The sequence below is a fragment of the Oryctolagus cuniculus genome, chromosome 2 (genome assembly GCF_051225735.1).
Source record: "Oryctolagus cuniculus isolate XC-2025 breed Fujian yellow rabbit chromosome 2, ASM5122573v1, whole genome shotgun sequence".
Taxonomy (NCBI): Eukaryota; Metazoa; Chordata; class Mammalia; order Lagomorpha; family Leporidae; genus Oryctolagus; species Oryctolagus cuniculus.
In genome coordinates, this window is record NC_142868.1 from 160,962,175 (window position 1) to 160,985,881 (window position 23,707).

At 58.5% G+C, this 23,707-nt stretch overlaps 1 protein-coding gene across 7 annotated transcripts in view; it reads right to left on the reverse strand.

The window, feature by feature from the left end:
- Nucleotides 1-23,707, reverse strand: part of TTC7A (tetratricopeptide repeat domain 7A) — a 136,664-nt gene that overhangs the window by 38,268 nt on the left and 74,689 nt on the right. For all 7 annotated transcript variants that reach the window (XM_051839053.3, XM_051839079.3, XM_017340791.4 and 4 more), the window contains 6 exons: nucleotides 15,404-15,541; nucleotides 14,805-14,888; nucleotides 10,593-10,697; nucleotides 3,500-3,617; nucleotides 1,745-1,802; nucleotides 633-705 (listed from right to left, as the gene is read on the reverse strand). In XM_051839053.3, coding sequence (XP_051695013.1) covers nucleotides 633-705; nucleotides 1,745-1,802; nucleotides 3,500-3,617; nucleotides 10,593-10,697; nucleotides 14,805-14,888; nucleotides 15,404-15,541 — 576 coding nt within the window. The remainder of the gene's footprint in view (nucleotides 1-632; nucleotides 706-1,744; nucleotides 1,803-3,499; nucleotides 3,618-10,592; nucleotides 10,698-14,804; nucleotides 14,889-15,403; nucleotides 15,542-23,707) is intronic.

A 23,707-nucleotide genomic window follows, 5' to 3' on the forward strand; every position in this document is an offset into this window, starting at 1 on the left:
CAATGAAGGGACAACGATGCTCATTCACCTTCTACCCAGCGCTGAGGGAGCCCGAGGCTTGTCCCTGAGATACCCGGGGTGTCAGTGCACACAGGTCAAGGCCTCCTAAGAGCTCCTGCCTGTGGCCAAGTCGTGCAGGAGAGCAAAGCCACTTGGAAGGGACAAATCAGTGACCAGGGAAAGGTGCGTCTGCCTGGAGGGACAGGGGTGCTCTCAGTGGAGCCACGGTGGTCAGCAGACGTGAGGCCCGCTGTGGTATCCAAAGGCACAAGCTTCGGGCCACACAGAAAGCCCATGCAGAAACAGCCCTTGACAACCACACGGACCCCCCGGTCCTGGGGCAAAGGTCAGTGGGAGGCAAGACAGACACTGCTGTCATGCTCCCTCATCAACTCGGAGGTGTTCTGGGGTGTAGGTACAGGAACGACCCCTTCCCATGGGCACTACCCCCACTCTCCACCTCTCCTCTCCAGGCCCCTCTGAGGGGCCCATGGTGCTCCCATGACACAAGAGGAAACAGGCTCAGAGAGGTTAAGTCACGCGCAGAGGGTCACACAGCTGGCAAGCAGAGTGGCCAGGTGAGGACCAGCAGCCTCCAGGGAGCTGGGGGGTTAGGAACAGTGACCACCCACCTGTCGGACGAGGGCCAGCTGCAGGGAGACGTAGAGGATGACCTGGGGGTCATCGGGCGCCAGCTGCTGGGCTCTGGATGTGGAGAGGGAACGACAGGTCAGTCACCAGGAGCTGAGCCACCGGCGTGTGACTTGGGCCGTCAGCATGCTGGGGACCAAGGACCAGACCCAGGGGCAGTGAATTCTGTTAGGTGCTAGGCCTTGGCTTGGAGGAGGGCCTGGCTGGAAGACGATGGCTCAGGCAGAAGGCCATGGGCAGCCCCAGGCAGGGGACAGTGGCTCTGAGAGGGACATCTTAGCGGAGGTAGGGCCCATCTGGGACAGCAGCCCTGAGGTGACAAACCCCAAAGGAGGAGGATTAGGGGTATAGAGAATATATACCATATGGGGCCAGGCCCTGCTCAGAGCACCTGGCTGTGGCCTCTTCACTGTGGACAGAGACCCCATTCCTCAGAGCTCAGAGGGGTCAGTTGGGACTGGATCTCCTGCCCCCTCCTCCCTGAGTGCCACAGGTCCCAGTGAATCTAGCACAAGGGGTCCAGGCCAGGCCTTAGCCACAATACTACCACATCAGCGCTGGCAAGGAGCGAGACACTCGCAGGGGTTCAGAGGGGGAAGACGTGGGGCTGGCTAGAGGACAAGAGGGTACAGGAGGGGCGGATGGGGCAGCCCCTGGCTCTTCACTCCCTCCCTGACTCTGGGCTGCCAGGCTGGGGGTTGGCGTGGGGCTGGGGGACAGGTCTGTAGCTGTTGGGGCGGGGCTGGAAAGAGGAAACATTTTTGAGTCCCTGCTACAGGTGGGACATCACACAAAACGCTGCTCCCGCTTTATCTTGCATGGTTATCACCACAGTGATGGGCTGGGGGCTGCCATGTTGGAGCCCTGACCCCCCGAGGCTGGGGGCTGAGCCTGGTGTCTGCTGTAGCCCCAGCCCCTGGCTCACAGTGGAGGTGCCCCCAGTCTGGAGGGCCAGCAGCCTGGAGTCAAGGGGAGGGCTCAGCTGCCTGCCAGAGCCCCGAAGCCTGTCCCCGCTGGCCCCCATCATCAGAGGCCAGTGCCTGTGAGGCTGCCGCCCAGCGCCCCCAAAGGCAGCAAATGGGAGCGTCCTCACCTCTCCAGCGTTTGCAGCGCCTTCCGGTGCAATTCGTCTTGCTTGGACTTCAGGGTGGCTGTAAGAGATGGGACGGAGGCTGAGACATCAAGGTGGCTGACAAGGTGGTGTCCAGCCCTGTCACCAACGCCAGGGCACACAGCTCTGCAAAGAGAAGCCTCCCCAGGGCCCTGTCTAGAAACCTCCATGCCCAGCAGCCCTGGCTGACGCTGTCTGTGGCCCCGGCCTCCCAGCAGTTCTTGCCATGATGGTTCCTTTCAGTACATTGCCTTTTCCGTCACTGGCCAACCTGACCCTCTCAAAGGCACAAGCCTACTGGGAGTGCACGACTTGTGTGTCCATCCCGGGATGCTGAGCCTCATGATAAAGGCTGCGCCTCTGCCTGGCCACCTGCCTTCCTACCCTTGAGACTTTGCTTTAACCCAAGCCAGGTGCCTTCCTGGTGGCCAAGTGCAGCAGGGCAGGTGCTCTTAGCCTTGGCTGCACGCTGAGCAGCCTGGGAAGCTTCCAAATGACTGCCCAGGCTCCATCCGAGATGGGATCAGAATTCCGCTGGTGAAAAGCAGGCAGTGAGCATTGTCAGAGTGCCCCAGCATAGGAAGCAACTGCTGTCTGGACAGGGTTAAAGGCCCAGGAGGGCGGGATTTTGACTGAAGCACTTTGACAAACGACTCCTTCATTTGATCCCTAGTGCTGACACCTGAGGACACTGTGACCAACAGTGTTGAGGAACAGGGTGCTGGCGCTGTGCCAGGCTCTCTCCTGGGCTTCCTCCCTTTTTGGACAAGACACTCTGTGCAGGGCCTCTGAGGCTGGGTAAAGTGGGCTCCAGCACACAGCCCCCCTCTCGGAGGTCAGTGTCTGGGCCCATTTCTGGTCCAGGTGTGGAACAGCTCAGGCTGCAAGGACACAAAAGCAGGGGGCTGCCTGATGGATGCGGGGGACACAGGGACACAGAGCTGGCAGGCTTGGCTGTGTGACCTCACAGGGCATCAGCTCCTTGTCACAGACATGGAAGCCATTAGCCACGCACAAGCATCTATTAAGCACCTATTGTGTGCTCCCAGCACAATGCCACAAGTCCAGCAGGATGCAAAAGACCCAGAAGGGGTCCAGCACTGTGGGCCAGGCAGGTGGCCAGCGATGCCAGCATATCAGAGTGCTGGTTAGGGTCCTGGCTGCCCCACTTCCCATCCAGCTTCAGCCTGGCCCAGCCCTGGCTGTTGCAGCCATTTGGATGGAAGATCTCTCTGTCTTTCCCTTTCCTTCTGTCACTCTGCCTTTCAAATAAATAAATAAATCTTAAAAAAAAAAAAAAAGGAAAGAAAGAAAGAAAAAGAAAAAAGACCCAGGCCGTCACAGTGGTGTGGAGGGGGTAAAGACAGGCCTGGGAGAACCAGAGTGAAGATGAAGATCCGGGCGGAGAGGGAGGGCTGAAGTACTGTACCCAGACGGACAGCAGCAGGGGCCCTTGGAGATCTGCAGAGGCATGGCTGGGCCTTGCTGTGAGAAGTGGGCCCGTGGAGAGGAGACAGGAGGGCATGTCTGCAGGTGGGGACAGGCTGAGAAAAGATCGGCAATGGGACTGAGGGCACAGGGCACAGGTGTGTGTACACGCGTGTGCAGCTATCCCTGAGGGGTGGACACTGTCTGGCGGTAGTTGTGGGCACCGCCTCTGCTGGACAAGACCCCCTAAAGGCTGTCAGGAAGCATGGATCGTCTCCAAGCAGAGGCCTCCGAGGGCCCAGCACTTACCATCACTGGCCTGCAGGCTGTAGGTGAGCCCCAGCGCCAAGTAGCCCTTGGGGAGGAACTCCCCGGCTTCCTCCCCACGACTGATCACCATCATGGCAAAGCGTTCCGCCTCCTCCAGCTGCAAAGAGCAGAGTCAGAGGTCATGGGCAGGGCTCTGCTGTCCTCGGTACGGCAGGCAACACACAGTCACCAGCCCTGGACCCCGCAGGCCACGAGCATGCAGGAACTGCGATTCCTCACGAGTGGGCAGTATGGCCAGAGAGGCCAGGTGGCACGTCCCAGCCACACAACCACTGCTGTTCCCTCCGCCAGCCGGCTACTCCCTGGGCCTGTTCCCACCCCGAGGGTCCCCAGGGCACCACCTCTCACAGGGAGCAGTTTCCCGAGTTCCAGTTTTGCAGAGCCTGTGCCCACTCCCTCCCTTGTGCAGCCTGTGGGGGCCTGGGTCTGTGCCCCCACCTGCCCAGCAGAGAGCAGAGAGCCAGGGCTGGGCCCTGGAGCACATGCTTGGCTGGCCCCGGCCAGCCCCGCAGCGGGCAGCCTGCCACCCTGGCTCTGTCTGGGAGCTCACTCCCCGCCTGATGACTTTCAGGGGAAAAAGGCCTGGGGCTGTTTTCTGTCCTGGGAGCAGGAGGATTGTTCCAGTAGGAAAAGGAGCCAGGAGAGCAGGTCACATGGCACACATCATCACGTGCGACATGGACGGGAAGAGAGGGGCACAGTTTCACGAACACTCTGGGGCACCCACAGCGTCCAGCCGGCTGGGCAGCCAGGGGACAGCTGGGGCCTCAGTCATACCTTACTCCCAGCCCACGTGCCTCCGTGAGATGCCCCCTCCCTCCCACCCAACCCAGGGGCTGTCATCATCCACGTGCCCAGTGTGGCAGTGTTTGTGTCACAGAGCTATCACTTCTAGAGAGGGCAGAGGTGAGTCCCCCATCCTGAGCTGGGTACGGGCCCACAGCGTGAGGACTGAGCCTGTCACATCCAAACCCCCAGCACCAACCTGCCTCTGGAGTCCCTACACATGGTGCCTCCCCTAGGCACAGGCTCACGATGTCAGTCACCTGGGGAACCAGACTCAAACCCATGCTGCCTTCTGGCACCAAGGCTGGGGCTGTCGCACCCCCTCCTGTCCCTGGCAGCAGAGGGGCAGCCTTGTGCACTTGTGCATCTTGTGATCTGACCACTGGTATGTGTGTGTGTGTGTGGGGGAGGCGGTCAGTGGAGTCACTCTCCCTGGAGCCTGGGACCTGAGATCCTGAGACGGAGACCAGTAGCCAGGGCAGGTGTGTTGGGATGGGGCCTCCACTTAGGTGCGAAACAGAATGAAGGGGCAGAGGACTCTGCAGAGAGGGGCAAGAGCAACCCCCAGGCTTCAGCACGCTGCTTCCCTGCATGGCCAGTGCTGTTTCGGTTTCTGTCACCGTACCGCAAAGCCAGCCTCCTGCATGTGCAGTCGCTGCACAGACCACAAAAGGGAGTGTCATTAATTCTAGCAGGTGTAACAACACCCGATGCAATGGCACACAGCCTTCAGATACACAACTGCTCCAACCTGGCAGCCAGAGAGGGGGATGCTGTCACAGCAAATGATGACAATAAAACGGAAAACCTTTAGAACACACCATTGCCCTTCATCTAAGTCAATCCCAGGGACCAGCGCTGTGGTGTAGTAGCTAACAGCCAGCACCTACGACACCAGCATCCTATATGGGCACCAGTTCATGTCTCAGCTGCTCCACTTCTGATTCAGTTCCCTGCTCCTGGCCTGGGAAAGCAGTAGAATATGGCCCAGTAGTTGGGCCCTGGTGACCCATGTGGGAGACCTGGAAGAAGTTTCTGGCTCCTGGCTTCGGCCTGGCTGTTGCGGCCATCTGGTGAGTGAACCAGTGGATGGAAGACTCTCTCTCTGCTTCTCCCTCTCTCTGTAACTCTTTCAAATACATACATAAATAATTATATATATTATATATATATATAGAGAGAGAGAGAGAGAGAGAGAGAGACACACACACAATCCTGAGGCCCCTGGGAGTTTGACTTTGCTCCTTTGTTGGAAGGACTGAAGTCCCACCTGACCCCAGACTCAGCTGCAGCCCCAGGAAGCAGCGCCTGGTGAACAGAGAGGCAGGGCAGCCCAGAGACTACGACCATGAGGCCAGGGCCACGCCGCCTGCACTCAGATCCCCGGCTGGCCACTTACGGACTGTGGACCCTGGCTGAGCCACTTTGTTTTGCTGTGCCTCAGTTCCCTCTTCTATAAAGTGGGGATAACAACAGTGTGTCCCTTATAGGGCTGCTGGGACGGAATGGGAGCAGTATTTACATAAATGTAAAGAAGTAGCAGTGGCATACAAACACACACACGCACACGCATGCATGCATGCGCGCGCTTCAAAAAGTTTGTGGAAAATGGACTTTATTTTGGTACACGCATTTATGAAATCCATGGACACTCACACACATACACACATAACTAGCTTTATCTTCCAGGGTCTTTTTTTTCCCTGAAGTCCCGGCCTAACGTGGCCAATGTGCTTCCGTGACTGACAAACTAGGAAGTGGCATCAAATGACCCTCGTTCACAGAAGAGTGACCACTATGCAAGGACAAGCTGGTGTCCCTACAGCTTTCCCAGTCTGCTGTGCTGGGTTGTTCAGGCTCTGAGTCCATCCAAGGTCCAGGACACACGCCCATCATGCTGGACCCGCCCCTACTGTGGGCACTGCGTGGGGGTGTTTGCCTCCCTATTCTCTGAGAATCTTTTTTTTTTTTTTAATGAAAGAGGTCTGTTTCACAACCTGTAACGGCTCTCCACCCTAGCACCTGTCCTTGGTATCTTCCCTCCTGCCTAGCACCTCCTGGACCCCTTCCGGGCTCCACACACCTCCTCCTCTGGCCGGGGTCTGGGCGGCTGCAGCTACAATCGGCTGGAGTCACAACGCTGAGCCCCCCTCACTTGTCCGAGTGCTTCCAGGGCAGGGAGTTCAAGGCCCAGCCTTCCTCCTTTCCTGCAACACACTGCTCTCACACCTCTGCTGAGGGCAGCCTCACCTTGCCAAAACACACAGGGGGAGGTTCTCCTCCACTCCCCAAGGGCAGTTCTAGAGGGAGCAAGAGCCGTCCTGGTGTGTGCACAGCACCACAAACGCCCTGGGACGCAGCCAGGAAGTGCAGAGCCCCCTGACCTACCCAGGTCTCCTGACCCCAAAGCTTCATGCCACCCTCCGCAGTTTTTCATTTTTCTCTTCCCTGAGCCCTGGGGGGACAAGGATACCCTGAAGGGTGCAATGTTTGGATTAGCTTCTTGTGGTTTATTTTGGCTTTCCATAGTAAGGAAAATTTTCTTGTGACTTCCCAAGTTCCCGGATGTGCCCAGTTCTCCTAATGTGGTCCCCATACAGGCAGGCTCCCGGCTCACCTGTGCCGTGCTCAGGGTTGCCTCAATTGATCCCTGTGGCGTGGGCTAAAGTTCTGCCCTTGGAGCCGTTGCCTGCATCCACTCTTTTTTTGTTGTTGTTTTTTGACAGGCAGAGTGGACAGTGAGAGACAGAGACAGAGAGAAAGGTCTTCCTTTGCCGTTGGTTCACCCTCCAATGGCCGCCGCGGCTGGCACATTGCGCTGATCCAAAGGCAGGAGCCAGGTGCTTCTCCTGGTCTCCTATGGGGTGCAGGGCCCAAGCACTTGGGCCATCCTCCACTGCACTCCCTGGCCACAGCAGAGAGCTGGCCTGGAAGAGGGGCAACCGGGACAGAATCCTGTGCCCCGACCGGGACTAGAACCCAGTGTGCCGGCGCTGCAAGGCGGAGGATTAGCCTAGTGAGCCACAGCGCCGGCCCCGCATCCACTCTTGCTAGGAAGCAGAGGAAGCTTGTTTCTGGGCGAGCAGAGCTGGGTTTAACGTGCAGACCCAGGGCCAACTGTGAGCTGCTCTACTGAGGACCCTCCTGTCTTCCAGGAGGAAGCAGGTATGGTCTCCGATTCCTGCAAGGGGGCGGCAGGAGAGCCGGCCCCTTTTCCTCCCTGCCTCCATCTTCCTGGCTCTGCCCGCCCTGGTACGTGAGCAGGAAGGCAGTCAAGCCACATCCTTGCTGTCCTGGAGGAGCTGTGGCGGTCCCCAGGCACCTGCCACACACAAGCGGGAGCCCGCCTCATCGGGGGTCGCCACAGCTGCCTGCGACAGTGGGCGCCAAGGCTTGCAGGTTACAGATGCAGAAACAGAGGCACAGAGCAGGCAAATGCCTGCCCCCACAGTCCCACAGCCGGTGAGTGGGGAGGCGGGGAGGGAGACCCCAGCCTCCTCCTCCTCCAAAGCCTGTGCTCTCTGCACTCCCACCTGCAGCCCCTCTCGGAGGAAGGAGGTGAGAGACGGCGTCACTGACTTTCCACAGGTGAGCACGCGCCCTGCTCCTGTCTGTGTCACACACGACACCATGCACACCCTGTCCTGTCTGCTTCCTCCAAAGGAAGTCCAAATTCGACTTTGCAAATCCAGAGAATTTTTAACCATTGTGTTTGGAGGGATACTAAAAACTGTACATCTTCCTCTCCTCCTGCTCCAAAGATGGGGACCTGGGCGGGACGCCGGCCACGCCACGGCAGGAGGCTGCCACCCAGGGCTCTCTGGCTTCACTGTCAACCTGTCACCAGCTTAGAGCCTGGGGAAGCCTTGCCCACCCTGGGAAGTCTCAAGCTAGGCCTCAGGGCCAGAGCTCTCCCACCGCAGCCCTACCCCAGCTACTCCCGGCCCCGCAGTCAGCCAACACATGGCCCCTCACGAACCCCTCTGTCCAGCCCCCTGCCAGCGGCCAGCCTAACTCAGGCCCAGGCTCAGCTTGGGGCATCCCACACTCCCCCTGGGCACAAGGATAAAACGCGAGGACAGCAGGTGCTCTGCCCCCGGGCACATGGCCACCTGGTCTAGTTGCACCCAGCACAACTCGTTTTTCAAATGTCCCAGTTTCAGCCTCCCCTCCTACAACCCAGGCCAAACTGCCCGCCCCCAGATTTCTGTTCCCTGCTCACAGGGCTTGGCGTGGCGACGGCTGGGCCTGATGGGGCCGACATGAGCCAGGAAAGATGCAAAGGCTGGAGACAGATAGGGTGTCAGATGCCTTCCAGGCCCCAGGCCCCATCTCATGCATGAACAGCTCCCTCCTGCCAGTAGGCCTTGAGAACAGACAGCTGGGCTGCCGCCCTCCAGGCTTCCCAGGGGAACAGGTTGCCCTTGGCCACCCCACAGCCTGCTCTCCGCTCCAAGCCAACCCTGCCAGCGCCAGTTACCTGCAGAGCACACGGAGAGTCTCATCTCCCACCCTGCCCCTACCTGGCAAGCCAGGCTGTGTGTCATTTCACGGGACAAGTAACAGCGGCTGCATGCAGGCCTCTCTGTGTTGGGACACTCAACTGTAGGCTAGGATTCAGAGGAGAGGGAGACAGTCCCTGCCCTCCAGAAACGTGGACAAGTGACCCGTGTTGGGGCTGGAATACACAGGGCTGTGGACACACAGCGGGAGAGGCCTCCAGCCCAGAGGTGCCTGCCCCTGGCCCACCAGCAGGGCCTGGCTCTGGCTCGTGCCTGATTCAAACCCTGGCTCCCAGCAGCCCCTCAACCCATACACATAGCTGCCTGGAGGTGAAAGAGCACCCCTCCTCCTGGATCCTGAGGGCCAGTCTGCCCGTTGAAGCCTCCTTCTGGGCTTTTCTATTTATGTTGTCATTGATGACTTTGCTCCTAACTCATCTGATTTCAATTTGGACTGATTTGGGCCTAATTTTATTACCATGTAATCTGCACGCACACGATTACTGTAATTATGCTGCTGAGGAAGCGGCTCCTCCAGGGTGGGAAGACCTAAATTTAGGGCTTCCTGGCAAGGGTGGCCAGCGGCTGGGTGGACCCACAGTGCCTCCGAGCTGGCAGCCTTTTGGAGCACAGATGCCCGCCCCCAGATAGGTGGGTATTTGGGGTTTTAGCCCCGTGATGAGCTGGAGGTCCCTCTCAGCAGCCCTGGGAAGGGGCAGGGTCTGAGCTAGCGGCTGAGGGTCCCACCCTCCTGCCTCCTCTGGCTCCCACCATCAGCCTCTGTGGCAGGTGCCAGCCCAGGCCCCCCCCTCCCCCCCGCACCAGCATGCCACCCACACCCGTGTGCTTGCCAATGAGGGCCCGTAGCTATAGGAAACAAGATGCAGCAGCGTCGCCCAAGAGTGGAGGAGCAAGAGAGAGTTCCCCATACTCTTAGGGCTGAGGAAAGCAAGCTGTGACCGATGCCCTCTGAACCCACGCCAAGGCTGCCTCCTCCAGGAAGCCCTCTGCAGACTTTATTCCTTCACAACACATCTGAGCTGGAAATTGTTGCTCTTTCCATCCTACAGAGGAGGAGACTGAGGCACAGTGAGGATCTGGGCTCTATTCAAGACCAAACAGTGGGAAACCAGGGAAGCTCTTCACTGCCTGGCCACACTGCCCCTTCCCAGAGCCCAGAGTGTGTGGTGGGCCGGGTCGTGTGTTCTTGGCCCCGCCAGAGCAACAGCACAAAGCCCAGGGGTCTGAAGCCAGGCTTCCCTCGCCCCTCCCCCAGCACCTGCCAGGCGTATAGGGCCTGGGGAGATGCGGCTCCCCCCACCCCTTGTGTTGGGGAGCGGCCTCCTGCTGTGGAGGGAAGGTGAGGCTCGGGATGGACGAGGCAGGGCCCACGGGAGGGAAGGATAAGGAGGTGGGCTGTCCCGTGCCCAGGGCTGCTGTCTGTCTCTTGGACACCCAAGTTGGGGACAGTGGCAGGAGGAGCTGTAGGAACTGTTAATTATGAAGTACCTGCTGGGTGCCCCAGACCCAGGCCCTGGAGCCTTGTGGGCTGGAGTATCAGGGCTATAGGAAGTTGGGGAGAGCCATCTCCAGGCAAAGCACCCACTTTGGGGTTCCTGCACACAGAGGGCTCTGCGGCCCGTAGTAGAAGAGATGTGGGTAGGAGCCGCTGGCCACCACATGGAGAGGACGCTGTGTGTGGCCCGTGTTGCTCTGAGGAGAGAGGAGCCTCAGGATGCTGACTGGCATTTTGAAAGCCCAAGACGATCCCGCTGCTCACTCACCCAGTGCAGGGGCCCGATGCAGACCTTGGCAGCCATCAGGGGCACGGTGGGGTCGGAGGGCCGCAGCTTCACGCACTCCCGCAGCAGCGACACAGCGTGGGCCGACTGCAGAAGGAAGAGCAGGCAACACCATCACCACAGCCCTGGGTCCCGACAGACCAGGGTGGCTCCTGCCCACAGCCAGGGGTCCCTGTACAATCAGGGCTGAGAGCTCGGAGGAGGGTGCAGAGGGAGGAGCCCAGGGCCTCAGTTTCCTCATCTGGAGAGGGAGGCTGAGACCCCTGCCTTTTGCAAACGTGACAACAGCCAACATGAGAGCAGAAGGAAGCTCTCGAAAAGGAACTCAAAGCTAAGCCACGGACATGCTGAGAGGAACAAGGGGACTCTCTAAGTAGGGACACAGGGGCCAGTGTCGCGGCACATGGTATTGGGTCTCTGCTGTGACACTGGCATTCCATTTCAGAGCACAGGTTTGGATCCTGGCTGCTCTGCTTCCAATCCAGCTCCCTGCTAGTGCACCTGAGAAGGTAGCAGAAGAAGGCCCAGGTGCTTGGGTCCCTGCACCCACGTGGGAGACCAGGATGGAGTTCCAGGTTCCTGGCTTTGGCCTGACCCAGCCTTAGCGGTTGCATGTATCTGGGTGACAGAGAGATCTCTCTCTTTTCTCTTTCACTATGCCCTTCAAATAAATAAATCTGGGACATCGCCAGCAGCACTCCTGGGCCGAAGAGCAGCTGAGCCCATCCAGATGTAACTGAGTGCCAGGCACCGTTCTAGGTCAGGGACCAGCAGAGCACGGCCCACAGCCAAATCTGGCCGCCAGCCCAATTTTATAAATAAGGCTTTATTGGACCCCAACCACAGCCACTCATTCCTGTGCTGTGCGTGGCTGTTTCGTGGGCATGACACGACGGCTGAGTGGAATGGCTACAGCAAGCTGGGTGGCCTGCAGAGGCAGGGGGTCTGCTCTCAGACCTTCGCAGAGAAGGCCCACTTTTCACCACGCACCCTGAGGCAGGCACGAAGACTCCACTTTACAGATGAGGAAACTGAGACGTGGAGACGTGACGCAGTGTGTCCAGAACCACGCAGCCCAGAAGTGTCTGAGCTGGCGCCAGAGCCCCTAACCACAGCCCTTCATCGCCTTGGTGTGGCTCCCGTGGTCAGAGAGGAGGCCTGCCTGTCTCCCTGTCACCCTCCCCCCCGCCATCCCAACACACATTTGGGGCTGGGAACTTCTGAGTTCAGCTCCTTCAGGAAACAGGGCTGTCTCTCCCAGTGCATACACCCCGTACCGGTATGCCCCCCAGGTAGACCGGTGCATGTATGCCTCACTAGGACAATTCCCAGGCACTGGGGCCCTATTGGGAGCCAGGGTCCCAAGCATTAATGACCCCTCACCCTCCCCAGCAACTCTGAGGGTGCCCCTGGGAACAGGGGGCTCAGGGAGGCTCGCCTGTCCATGGCTGGGCGTGAGCAACTCGAGACTGGCAGGTGCAGAGCTGGCATCCACTGTCTGTGCCCACCCCAGAGCCTCCACCTCTCTCCAGTTGACCCTGCCTGTCCCTGCCATCTAGGGGAGAGCTTTCCTCAACCCAGCTGGGCCAGGCTTCCCTGGGCTCTGCCTCACTCCCATGAGGCCAAATGCAGGGGTCTTGATCCAGGGCCTGGTGCTGGCGAGGGGCTGTGCAGTCACCATGGCCAGGGCACGAGGCCGTAGCTCCATCCCTTAACAAGCCCATAGGAAGGCTGGGAAGAGAGGACCAATGCCACCACGCCCTGGAACCAAGAGAGCAGGAGGCCAAGCAGCAGAGGGTGCTGAAATGACAGCTCTTGCAGGCACAGAGACTGCAAGACTGCCCGGCCCAGGGGCTGCGGGGGGAGCTGGGAGGGGCTGTCAGGCCACGCCCCTCTGGCCAGGACCCTCTCCTGGGAATGCCACTCCGGGCGCCTCCCTCCCAGCACACCCAGCCATGCAGGCTTCACCTCTGCTGATCTCCGTGGGCCTGAAACGGGTGATATACGGGATTCTCTAACCTGACCCTCCACATTCCACCCCCATGCAGACCAGAATCCGCTGCTATTTAAGGAGCCATCTGAGGACTCTGCGCTGGGAGCAGCCCTGGCTTTTTTTTTCTTTTTTTTTTCCTGTCGTGCTGGTTACCTAGCAACGCAGCCAATGCAGTTGCCATGTGGAGACGGAGAGAAGGAACGACCTAAATCACGCCGCAGAACTCATCCGCTTTTACTGCAGGCCCCAGTGCCAGGTGTATTTATATCTGCCCGGCCTCACCTTCTGGAAGGCCTTCCGGGCACAATCACAGGTCCACAGCCTTGATTCCTACTTCAGGCTCTTTGCAAAGGCAGGGTCCAGCCACCTAGCAGGGCTGCCTGGGACACCAAGGGGGTGGAGAATACTTTCTAGAATGACCTGCTGCACCAATACATGGGTGGGTGTGACCCTGAGTTTCCCTCCCACGCAGCCTCATGCACAGGGAGTTCACCGATCGCCCCAACTGTTCCTTGCCTGTAAGCCATTCCTGTGCCCATCCAGGAAACCAGCTCCCTGGATGCCGGGACCACGCTCAGCTGCTTCTCAGGAGGGACATGGAAGACCTCTTACCTCCCAGTGTATGGAGGTGTCTTCTCCTGAGCCTAGGGGGCTTCCAGGAGCTCCCTCAGGAATCAACACTAACATTCATACACAGTTCATCTTTCTGAAGAGGGGTGGTCCCCAGCTTGCCTCAGCTTCTGCAAAGGGTCCAGGACCCACAGAGGGAGGCAGCCCCTGCTCTGGCCCCAGACCTCTCCCAGTCCCTGCTCACTACTGCTAGGGATGCCTTCTCTGCTGCCAGCGGGCAGGAAGAAGCTGCCCCTGCCACTGTGAGCTGTCTGCCCAGACTATGTAGGCACCAGAGGCTCCTCCCACCCTGTCCCTAAAGCCCCAGCCACGAGGACACATCTTTCCAGTGCCTGTACCTGAGGCATGCCAGGCACGCTGCCCCCTCCTGCTGGCCTCTGCTCACCCACCTCCCCTGCCATTTCCTAGGAAGGTTTCTCTCAATCCCTAACTCTTGGAGGGCTGGAGCCTCACCCCAGTCTCCCTGGGCCTTGATAAGACCCTGCTGAGCGTGGAGCCAACAGATCACACTGGACCACAATGCTGGGGGAGGTGGCAGTGGCGGGGGTCTGAGAAGACAAGCACCCAGCAGAGGGATCCCACTGGTCTCTGCTGTCTCTCCCCGCCCCATTCTGCCAGCCAGGCTGCTGCACCTGCTCTTCTCCCCCCTCCTGCAAGGCCCTGGCATGCCTTGCCACCGAGGCCCTGTGCTGGCTGGCACAGACCTCATGCGTGGAGGAGGTGCTGGCAGGCTGGGAGGCCCCCCTCAGGGACGGCTGCGGGGCTAGAAATGGAACGTGGCACAGATGGGCCAGGGGGCGAGGAATTCCCTCAGCGCCATGAAAGGGTTCTGGGTATTTACAGCCCTCGGCACGATCTGTAAGCTCATGCCACCTGACTTCCTGCGCGTGGAGCATCCTCAGCCCTGACACCCCCAGCCCCCAGCTCCGGAAAGGTTTTCCTTTCGTGTCACTGCTTAAAATAGAAGCTTACATAAGCGTAATTCGGGTCTGTGGCAAAACCAGGGGTGCTGGCACCCAGGTGGGGAGGCCTTCGAGCCAATGCCAATCAGGCGCCCCCTGCTCGGAGCATCATGCCCCGCCCCCCCCAGCCCTGCTCCCAGCCAGGTGCCCCGGCCACATGCACACACGGCTCTCCCTGCACACTCCCCTGTGGGTGCTGCCTGCTGTACTGCACCCTCCCAGGCAAGTTTCCAATTTGCTGTGAGTTGCGGCCCAAATGGAACAGCACTCCCCTCGCCTGGAGCCAGCCCAGGTGCCCGTCTCAGGCAGGCACACCCACTGCCCCCCCCCAGCAGTGCTACAAGGCCCCCGTGCACACCCACACACTCAGGGAGAAGCTCTCACAGGCCACTCGGCACACTGGAACTGCACATCAGGTGTCTGCGGGCCCTCCCCCTGTCCCCCGCTCTCCTGAAGACCCAGACCAGCAGCTGGGTAACGGGCCAAGGCCCCCAGCCCTGTCTTCTCCCCAAGCCCCTGGCTCCAGGAAAGCCCCTCAGCCCAGGCTGGGAGCGTCTAGAGGAGAGCGGAGCCCTGAGGGTGAGTGTGCACCCCAGCACCCAGCCTTACCTTCCCACAAGCCACCATGGAGAGGGCCACTTGGTACCAAAGGTGGAATTCTCCAAATGCAAACTTCATGGCTCGCTCCAGGCACTGTGGAGGGGCAGACAGTCGGTTCTGCATGGTCCCCCCAGCCCAGCCAACCCAGCCCCATTGTGGGTAACCACTGTCCAAGCCACTGCCCTTGGGAGGGTGCAGGGGGCCCAAACTTAGCTCCTGATGGAAACCCAGGGGTCACTCAGTCCCTGCCACTGGCATGCTGTGTGGCCCTACACAAGTGTTTCACCTTCTCTGACCCTCCAGCACACGTGAATGAATAGGGCCGTGATAAAGAGTGGACGTAGAAAGATTTGTGAACACGCTTCCACAATGCATACATGCAGTAGAAATAGCAGTGAACACTCACTACTGTGTGTGGCACTGGTCTCAGCATCTTACTCCCGGGAGCTCAGTGACTCCTCCCAACAGCCCTGTGGGGTGGGTTCCTGATGACGCCCCCTTCACACGTGCAGAACCTGAGGCTCCTACACCTTGACGGGGGCACAGGGCCAGCAAGCGGCAGAGCTGCCTGGCGGGGGGCGGCTCCGCCTGCCTCACGGGCAGCGTACCTCGGACAGCATGGCATACTGGCCCCTCCGGCCCAGCGTGATGCTCAGGAGGTCGTAGATGGCCGCGGCGTTGTGCAAGCTGGCCGTGCGGTCCTTCTCCTGCTCAGGCGCCCGGCTCAGCACCACGTCCCGAGTTGCCTGTTGCGGGGGAGAACATGGTTTGGAAGGGAGTCAGGGTAGAACGTAAGCCCCAGGCCAGGCCAGTGGCCATGTTTCTAGAAGTAGACTTCACACATTCCCACAGAGACCTTCTCTGGATGCAGAAGCCTCCCCTTTAGCCCAGCCTGGGGCCTAGGAGCAGTTCTGAGGGCACAAGCTCCCGGCATTCCACCTGTTACTCTGCAGTCTGATCTCCAGAAAGGTCGCAGGCGCAGTGCCGCGACCACACCCTTCACCCAAATGCAGCCCGTGCTGCCGTCGCCCGGGAGTCCTGTGTTCCCCCCATAGGATGTGCAGTCACGGCTCTCAGCACTTCCGCCCTCCGACCACTGAAGCCAGGACCAGGCCTTGCAAAAGCTGTTGTGTTCTTTACTCTCATCCAGCGAGTCTCAGCCCTTCTCCGGCATTTGTTTTTTTAAAGACTTATTTTTTATTTATTTGAAAGGCAGAGTTACAGAGATCTTCCACTTACTACTTGTTCACTCTCTAAATGGCCCCAGTGGCTGGTGCTTGGTCGAAGCCAGAAGCCCAGAGCTTCTTCCAGGTCTCCCATGTGGGTGCAGGGGCCCAAGCACTTAGGCCATCTTCTGCTTTCCCAGGCACATTAGCAGGGAGCTGGATCAGAAGTGGTGCAGCCAGGTCTCAAACTGGTGCCCATGTGGGATGTCGGCATTTCAGGCTGTGGCTTAACCCGCTATGGGACAGCACTGTGCACAGGCAATGGTCTTGGGGGATTGGCTCCTTGTGTGTCTGCAAGTCCCTGTGGTTCCAGCAAGAGCTTCGATCAGATGGGAATCTTGTCAGGTCATGCTGTGGTCCTCAGTGCCCTCTTCTCTCCTTCTTCACCCCCAAATCCCTTTGACAACGACCCTGTCATCCCCACCCCTTCCAACCCTCACGACTCTCGTCTCTGGCCCCACACTCCAGGGCTTCCTCGCTGGCACACAGTGTCACCAGAAGGCTGCACAGGGTGGGGAGGGTGGGGAAAGTGTAAGTGTGCTTCATGTGTGGGTGATTCTGCACGATCCCGAGAGGAAACCCCTCACCGTGGCACGACACCCTCTGGTTCTGTGGCCATGGCACATGGTCTTCCCCAGGCCCACTTCCATGACTGGGGCAGCTCTCAGGTCAGGGGCAGGAGAGACAGGGCACAGAGGGAGCAGCTGACCAGAGGCAAGAGCCATGGGGGTGCCTGTGCACTAACCAGGCTGAGAGCATGTGGGGCCTGAAACCACTCCCACCCTGTAAATCCGCCAGCACCCTCAGGAGCTGTGCTGAGCTGAGGCAAAGCTGGGCTCCTCTCCTGTCCTCCGAATGGGTCTCTGTCCAGCATTGCTCTTGCTGTCTACGCCTCTCTGCTTCCCCACACAATGCCCTTGGCACCAAGCACTCGTCTGCAGCACAATTGGACACCCTTAAACCCTGGGTGTCCCTCAGCAGGCCCTCACCTCCTTCCTGCCCACCAGGTGGTCCTCAGGGCCACTCTCTCCCCCTCCCCAAGCTAAGTGGCTGCAGAGGCAGAAGCCCCGAAGCCTCAGGCCTGCAGACTCTGAGTGTATCTGGCAGTGCAGGGCTCAAGTGCATTCCTGCAGAAGCCTCTGGAAGCCAAAGTGCCAGCAGGAACCCAAGGAGGTGACTCAGCCTGGGGAGTATTTCAGGCAGGGAAGCAGACCTGTAGCCAGTAGTTCTGAGGGCTGTTTCTCCCACCACAACCAACGGGTGCCACCCACTGCCCTGTGGACACGGACAAGCCCAGCAGGAGGTGTCAAGAATGCCAGGAAAGGCCCAGAAAGCCTGAGCCCTGGAATCAGCCTTGGACAGGAGCAGGTCAGAGGCCCCAAAGGGTTAAGAGAGGGCAGGTGAGGAGGGAGGAGTGCTAAGAGAGCCCCTCCCTCACAGTGAAATCCACCCCCACAGCCACCAAGCTGGAGAGGGAGGAGATGGGGCGGGGTTGGGGAGAAGCTGGGCAGGGGCTGGCTCACTGAGCCCGGCAGGAACAGGAGCCTGGCCCTGCCCCTGGCCACGCCCCCCCAATTCCTCCCCCAGGCAGCAGAGGGGAGGGGAGGCAGCAGCAGGGCTAGCCCCGTGGGATGGGACCTAGGACTCAGGCAGGGAGGGAGAGGTCCAGATGGAAGGGGCAGGGCCAGGCATCTACAGAGGCGGCTCAGAGCCGTGGGAAGCCCGGGCACCTCCAGAGCCCGGGGAACCACTGCACAGAGCTGGTGTCTCGGGGGAGGGTGAGCTCGCCCACCACTGCTCAGAATAAAACCCCAGTCCCTTCTGTGGCTGCGCACCTGGCCCACGTCCCCTCTCCAGCCACACGGAGCTCCCCATCAGCACTGGGGCCTGTCTTTGGTCACGGTGTGGTTCCCTCTGTCAACATGGTACCTTGTGGCTCCTCCCAAGCCCATCTGTCTCTGCAGCCCTCATTCCTGACTCCTGTCACAGGAGAGGCCAGGCCCTAAGCACCAGGTGTTGTATAGCTGTCCCCCACCTCACCACAGAGAGTGACACTCGAGTGCACCCTACATGGCCCTGTGAGAACAGTGCCTCTGGATGTGTGTCTAGGGGGAGGGGGAGGGGGCTCAGAACCCGTCATTAATTAGGTCAGAAGCATGGGAACAGGAGAGAGGACAGCAGTGCCATCCTCCTCCTGATGACCGGGGCCCCAGGCAGACAGCAGGGAGGACGTCCTCTCAGGGGTCCTCAGGGCTGGTGTGCCCGGTGCCTGTGCCAGGAGGGAGCTGTGGTTCCCCAGAGGAGGCTGGGAGCAGAAGCTGGCCACACTGCTACCATGGCCTTGGGGCAGGGCTGCTGAGAAATGCTGGGGTGGTTTCCACCATGGCTCTCTGTGGGGTGTGTGTGTGTGTGTGTGTGTGTGTGTGCAGCCATGGCAACAGGGCGGGGTAGGAGGAAACAGGGAAGAAGGAAGCCTTGGGGGCTGCTGGGTGAGCCATGATGGGAGTAGAAATTGGTCTGCAGCTCAGAGGCCGGGGAATACAACAGGTGGGTGTCTGGTCCCTTCCCAGGGCCCGAATGCCCACTTCCCTTCTCCCTGGGCTCAGTTGCCAGCCTCCAGCTCTAGCCTGGCCTGAACTAGCCCCACAAATGCTTTCTCTTCTTCCATCACTGAAGTGGCCCCTTCACTAGGAAACCCTCCAGGTCAAGTGCAGCAAAGGTTCTGGGAACCCTTAGAGCCACTCGCGGACACCAAATTTTTTCCTCAGCGTCCTCCTCCTCACCGCTCTGGAAATAACAAAGAACATTCTCGGCGGCTTCTTGCTGGCTGGTGCTCACAACCCACTCCGGCATGCACTGCTTTCGCTTAACCACGAGTTTAGGCCACGACCAGGCTCAGGCAGTCGTCCCTGCTCCTGTGGCCCAGGGTGGCCTCTCCTGGATTGCAGGACACCGGCCCCATGTTTGTGGCGGGTCAGGAGAGGGGAGGTGGATGAAACTGTGCTCCTGCCCACTCCCCTCATCCAGCGGCCCGCTCACCAGCCTGGTCACTTTTGGTCTTGGACAAGCCTCCACAGGCCAAAGGCATGGGGTGCATGAGGGGCGCCCAAGGGTCCACTTCTCCGGGCAGGCTGGCCCACGGGAACCCGAGGCAGGGCAGTTCCCATCCAAGTGGGCAGCCCCACGGGCGCTAACCACGACTCCTTTGAGAGCTGGATTGTGACATCCATGGTCTCGACTTAGAAGGACCTTATGGAAGGTTCCAGGAGCTGAGGCTGATGCTCCGGGGCCCAGTTCAGGACTGTGGTGCTGTAGCTGCCTCCTGGCTGCTCTGCGGGCTCCCTCCCATCTCGTGAGAGGCAGGCCATCCCCACCCTCTGCTGGCCACAGGGCCTCGGATGGCACTGGCCTCTTCTTCCTCCTGACCCTGTTTCTCCCCCTGACTGTAGACACAAACAGGGTTCCGGTCTCAGAGAAGGAGGGGGATCAGCCCTGCTGTGCACTTTCCAGGAGGCAGCTGGCGATTCGCCAACAACCTGCTTGTGTCCTGTTTTACAGACAAGAGGACTGAAGGAGGCCCAGGGAGGTCAGGGGAGCTGCCCAAGGCATAGAGAGAGGGAGCTGGGACCCCAGTGAGCTCTCAGACACTCTGTCTCCCCAGGGCCTGGGGCACCGCTTTTCTGCAGAGAACACGCCCCCGGTGCAGTGTGTTCATTCTCAGAAGCTGTCTCCGCCCCACCCCTGCCGCCACTGGCCACAGATTGGGCCTGCTGCTGCCACCCCCAACCCCGGAGAGAAGGCTCGCGGCAGATCTGTGCCCAGCACCTGCCCCGCTGTGGAGGACGCGGTCCCATTCCAATCCTGCTGCTGTCCCCCACTGGCAGGCATAACTACCACTGGTGCTGGAGCTGCCAGTCCACAGAGCCAAGAAATAACACGCTCTGTGATGGCCTCCACTACCTGACGACCGGGCCAGGCCCATGCCAGCCTGTGCGGCTCTCCCGCCTCTGCTGAGCCCAGGGCTCTGAGCTGGCAGCGTTCTCAGACCCTTTGCAGCGCAGCCTTCCGCAGAGCAGGTGCCAAGAGCTGGGACAATCTGTGCCCATCTGCTGAGTTCCAAATGGAATCAAGCCCAGGAAGTACTTTCTTTTCTTTCTTTTTCTTTTTTTTTTTTTTTAAGCTGAATGATATCCTGAACCCAACCAGATCTGAACTTAGTTGTTTTCAACATTTATGCATGCAGAACAAATCAGAATGTACCAGGCACCTCAGTGCTCAGTTTGTACTTAGTCCATCCACACTCCTGCAAGACCGTATTAGTTCTATTTTACAGATGACAAAACTGAGATGCAGCTGGGTAAGAAACTTGCCTGGGCCACACAGGTTGTGCACAGCAAAAGCAAGATTCAAACTCCCAGATGTGCAGCCTAGGCCAAAGCACAAAGTCAGTTTGTTAACCTGTAGGTTCCTGGTCCCAGGGACTTATTCCCCTGTTCCTCCCTCCCTCCACAGCAGGAGGCCTCTGTACCCTTCCCTTCCCAAGTGCCTGTCCCACCTGCAGCTTCTGCCCCAGCTGAATGGAACGGGGCCCCAAGGATCCAGTCGCTTTAGCACAGATATTTATGCCCAGCATTGGCGTTCTGCAAACGACAAAGCTCACTGCATCACCTACTTTCCCAAGCATTTGAGAGAATCAGACTGGTTTGGTGCATTTTCTTTCTCTCTCTCTCTTTCTTTCTTTCTTGTGCATGGCTCTTTTAACAACTAAAATTCACATTTCTACTTGAGCAGATTGAGAGACTTCTTTCTGATAGAGACCAGGATATCTTCTATTTCCCTGGACACAGACTACACTAGGTGAGGGTATACCAGGGCAGGGACTATGACTGAACTCGTCACCATTTCTGTAAATGCCAGGCGTGCTCCAGTATGTCGTAGCTGCTCCAACAAGACTGGCTGGCAGGATGGATAGATGATGAAAGATCAGATGGGTGGAGGGATGGCAAGTAGATGGGTGGGTGAGTGGGTAATGCATGGATGGAAGGAAAGACTGGGTGGGTGGGTGGATGCACGGATGGAAAGTGGGGAGGGGAGTTGGATAGGTGGATGAATGGGTGGGTAGATCAGTGGTTGGATGGACTTTAAAATACCACTTGGCACCAAAGACTTAAACTAGGTCCAAAACATAAATCTTCTGCCACCAGTTATAATTCACATCCCTTATAATCCTGTAAAAGCATCTGCAAGGTTTCTATTTGTCTCTGAGGAGACAAGGACTCCCTCATCATTCTGGTCACAGAGTCAGTTTGTAACGAAGCCATACGGAAGGCACCAGTCCCACACCCAGATGCCATGCGGTTATTCCTCTGAGCTGTGATCATAGGACAGGGGCTGCCAGGCTCAGACGCCTGCAAACACCCCTACCTGGAGCAGCTGCTTGGGACATCCTCGAGGATGCCTAGAGGCACGACGCCTGTGCCTCACGGGCTCGCTCTGTGGGTACCACTTCTACTGCAGCACGGTGAATTCTGCAGACATTGGGAGAACCATGGAGCAGTCAAGATTGCAAGCAGCTGTTCTAGAGGTTTCTCCCCAAGCCCATCAGAGAGAGAGCAGAGAAAGACAGGAAGGTTGGTGCTCGGCCAAGTGTGAGATCAGGGTGCAGTGGCTGGCGGGAAAGAAGCATGCAAACCTGAGGCAGGAGGGAAGGCAGGTTTGAGAAACCACTGCGGGCCAAGAGGCCAGACCCCGGAAACACGAGGAAAGGCATCAGGACACAGGGCACCGAAGCTCCCCGGGTTCCTCACAGTGGGATGGGCATGAGAAAGATGGAGCAAACCAGCCAACCACAGGGTGGCATCTGCTTCCCAGCCGCTGGGCAAAGAGCCTCCGGGCAGTCTCTGGGCTGCATGAGCTGCAGAAGTTTCTGGGGTACAGCCTGGTGAGCGGGAGGGGGCCCTCATCCCTGGTTCAGCCAGCCACACTGCCTCTCACAAAAGGGAGAGAGACGCCTGGAGGGAAACATACTGGGGAAGATTCACCTGGACTGCACATTGGGAAAAGCCATTCTTCGCTTGGAGACAGGCTTCAGTGGAGGGTGCCCTCAAGGGAAGGGACTGAACTCAGTCCTGGGGACCACTACTGAGCTGGGACCATAGAAGATGGCCTAGGGTGACGGAGCCCAGCCTCAACCCCTGCCCAGGACCAACACTGATGACCAGCCCACACAGGCATGTCCTGGTTACAAAGCCCTCCACAACATGTGCTGCATCTGATCCTCAACATGACCTTCCTGGCCCCATATGGATGAGAAAAACCAGGATCAGAGAAGTTAGCAAGGGACAGCACCAAGACAAATCCAGGGGCCTGAGCTAGGGAGGCGTGTGCGGTTGGAACCATAGCTGCAAAGCTTGTTAGTGACTTGGACCAAGATACATTCCTGGCTGGATCCTCGCTTTTCTCATCTGTAAGATGGGAAGATATTAGAATTACACTGAACTATACGAAACTGTTGTTTTTGTAGGTCACACACAGTTCCTGGCTGTTGCAGCCACTTGGGGAATGAACCAGTAGATGGAAGATTCTCTCTCTCTCCCTTTCTCTGTGTGTGTGTGTGTGTGTGTTGATTTTTTTTTTTTTGTAAAGATTTATTTATTTATTTGAAAGTCAGAGTTAGAGAGAAACACACACACTGAGAGATCTTCCATGCACTGGTTCACTCCCAAGATGGCCACAACAGGTGGGGATGGACCAGGCCAAAGTCAGGAGCCAGGAGCTTCATGCAGGTCTCCCACATGGATGGCAGGGGCCCAAACACTTGGGCCATGTTCCGCTGCCTTTCTCTATTAGCAGAGAGCTGGATCAGAAGTGTAACAGCTGGGACATGGACTAGTGCCCATATGGGATGCTGGTGTTGCAGATGGCAGATTTACCACTATGTCACAACGCTGGCCCATCACTCTGCCTTTCAAATAAATTTTAAAAATCATTTAAAAAAAAAAGTCTCGGGGCCAGTATTGTGGTGTTGTGAGTTAAGCTGTTGCTTATAACACCAGCATCCCATATGGGTGCTGGTTCATGTCCCAGCTGCTCCACTTCTGATCCTGCTCCCTGCTAATGTACCTGTGAAAATGCTTGGGCTCCTGCCACTCAGGTGGGAAACACAAATGGAGATCCTGGCTCCTGGCTTTGGCCTGGCCCATCCCTGGCTGTTGCAGCCCTAAGGGGAGTAAACCAGTGGATGGAATATCTCTCTCTTTGTTTCTCCCTCTCTCTATGTAACTCTGCCTTTCAAATAAATAAAAAATCTTTAAACAATGTATAAACAGCAGTTTGCATGACTTGGTCGACAGCTGTTGCATGGACATATGAGCCCCTCCACGGGGCATGCTTACCTCCGTGAGTGACGTCATCTTACGGGGAGGACACTGAGGCTCAGAGACACAAAACAACTGGCCCTCACAGCCAGAACCTGCACGCAGGCCTCCTGCCTCTGCAGCACGCGCTCCCGCCACGCCCACCCTATCCCAGCACCTGGCACAGAGCTTCTGGAGGAAGGCACAGACTTGCAGAGAACTACGTTTTGTGATCCCAGAAGGGGAGGTGGGAACCCTGCACCCATTAGGGGACATAACCTAGGCCCCCCAACGCAGCTGAACCCAAGCCCAGCGAACCAGACTCGCTCCC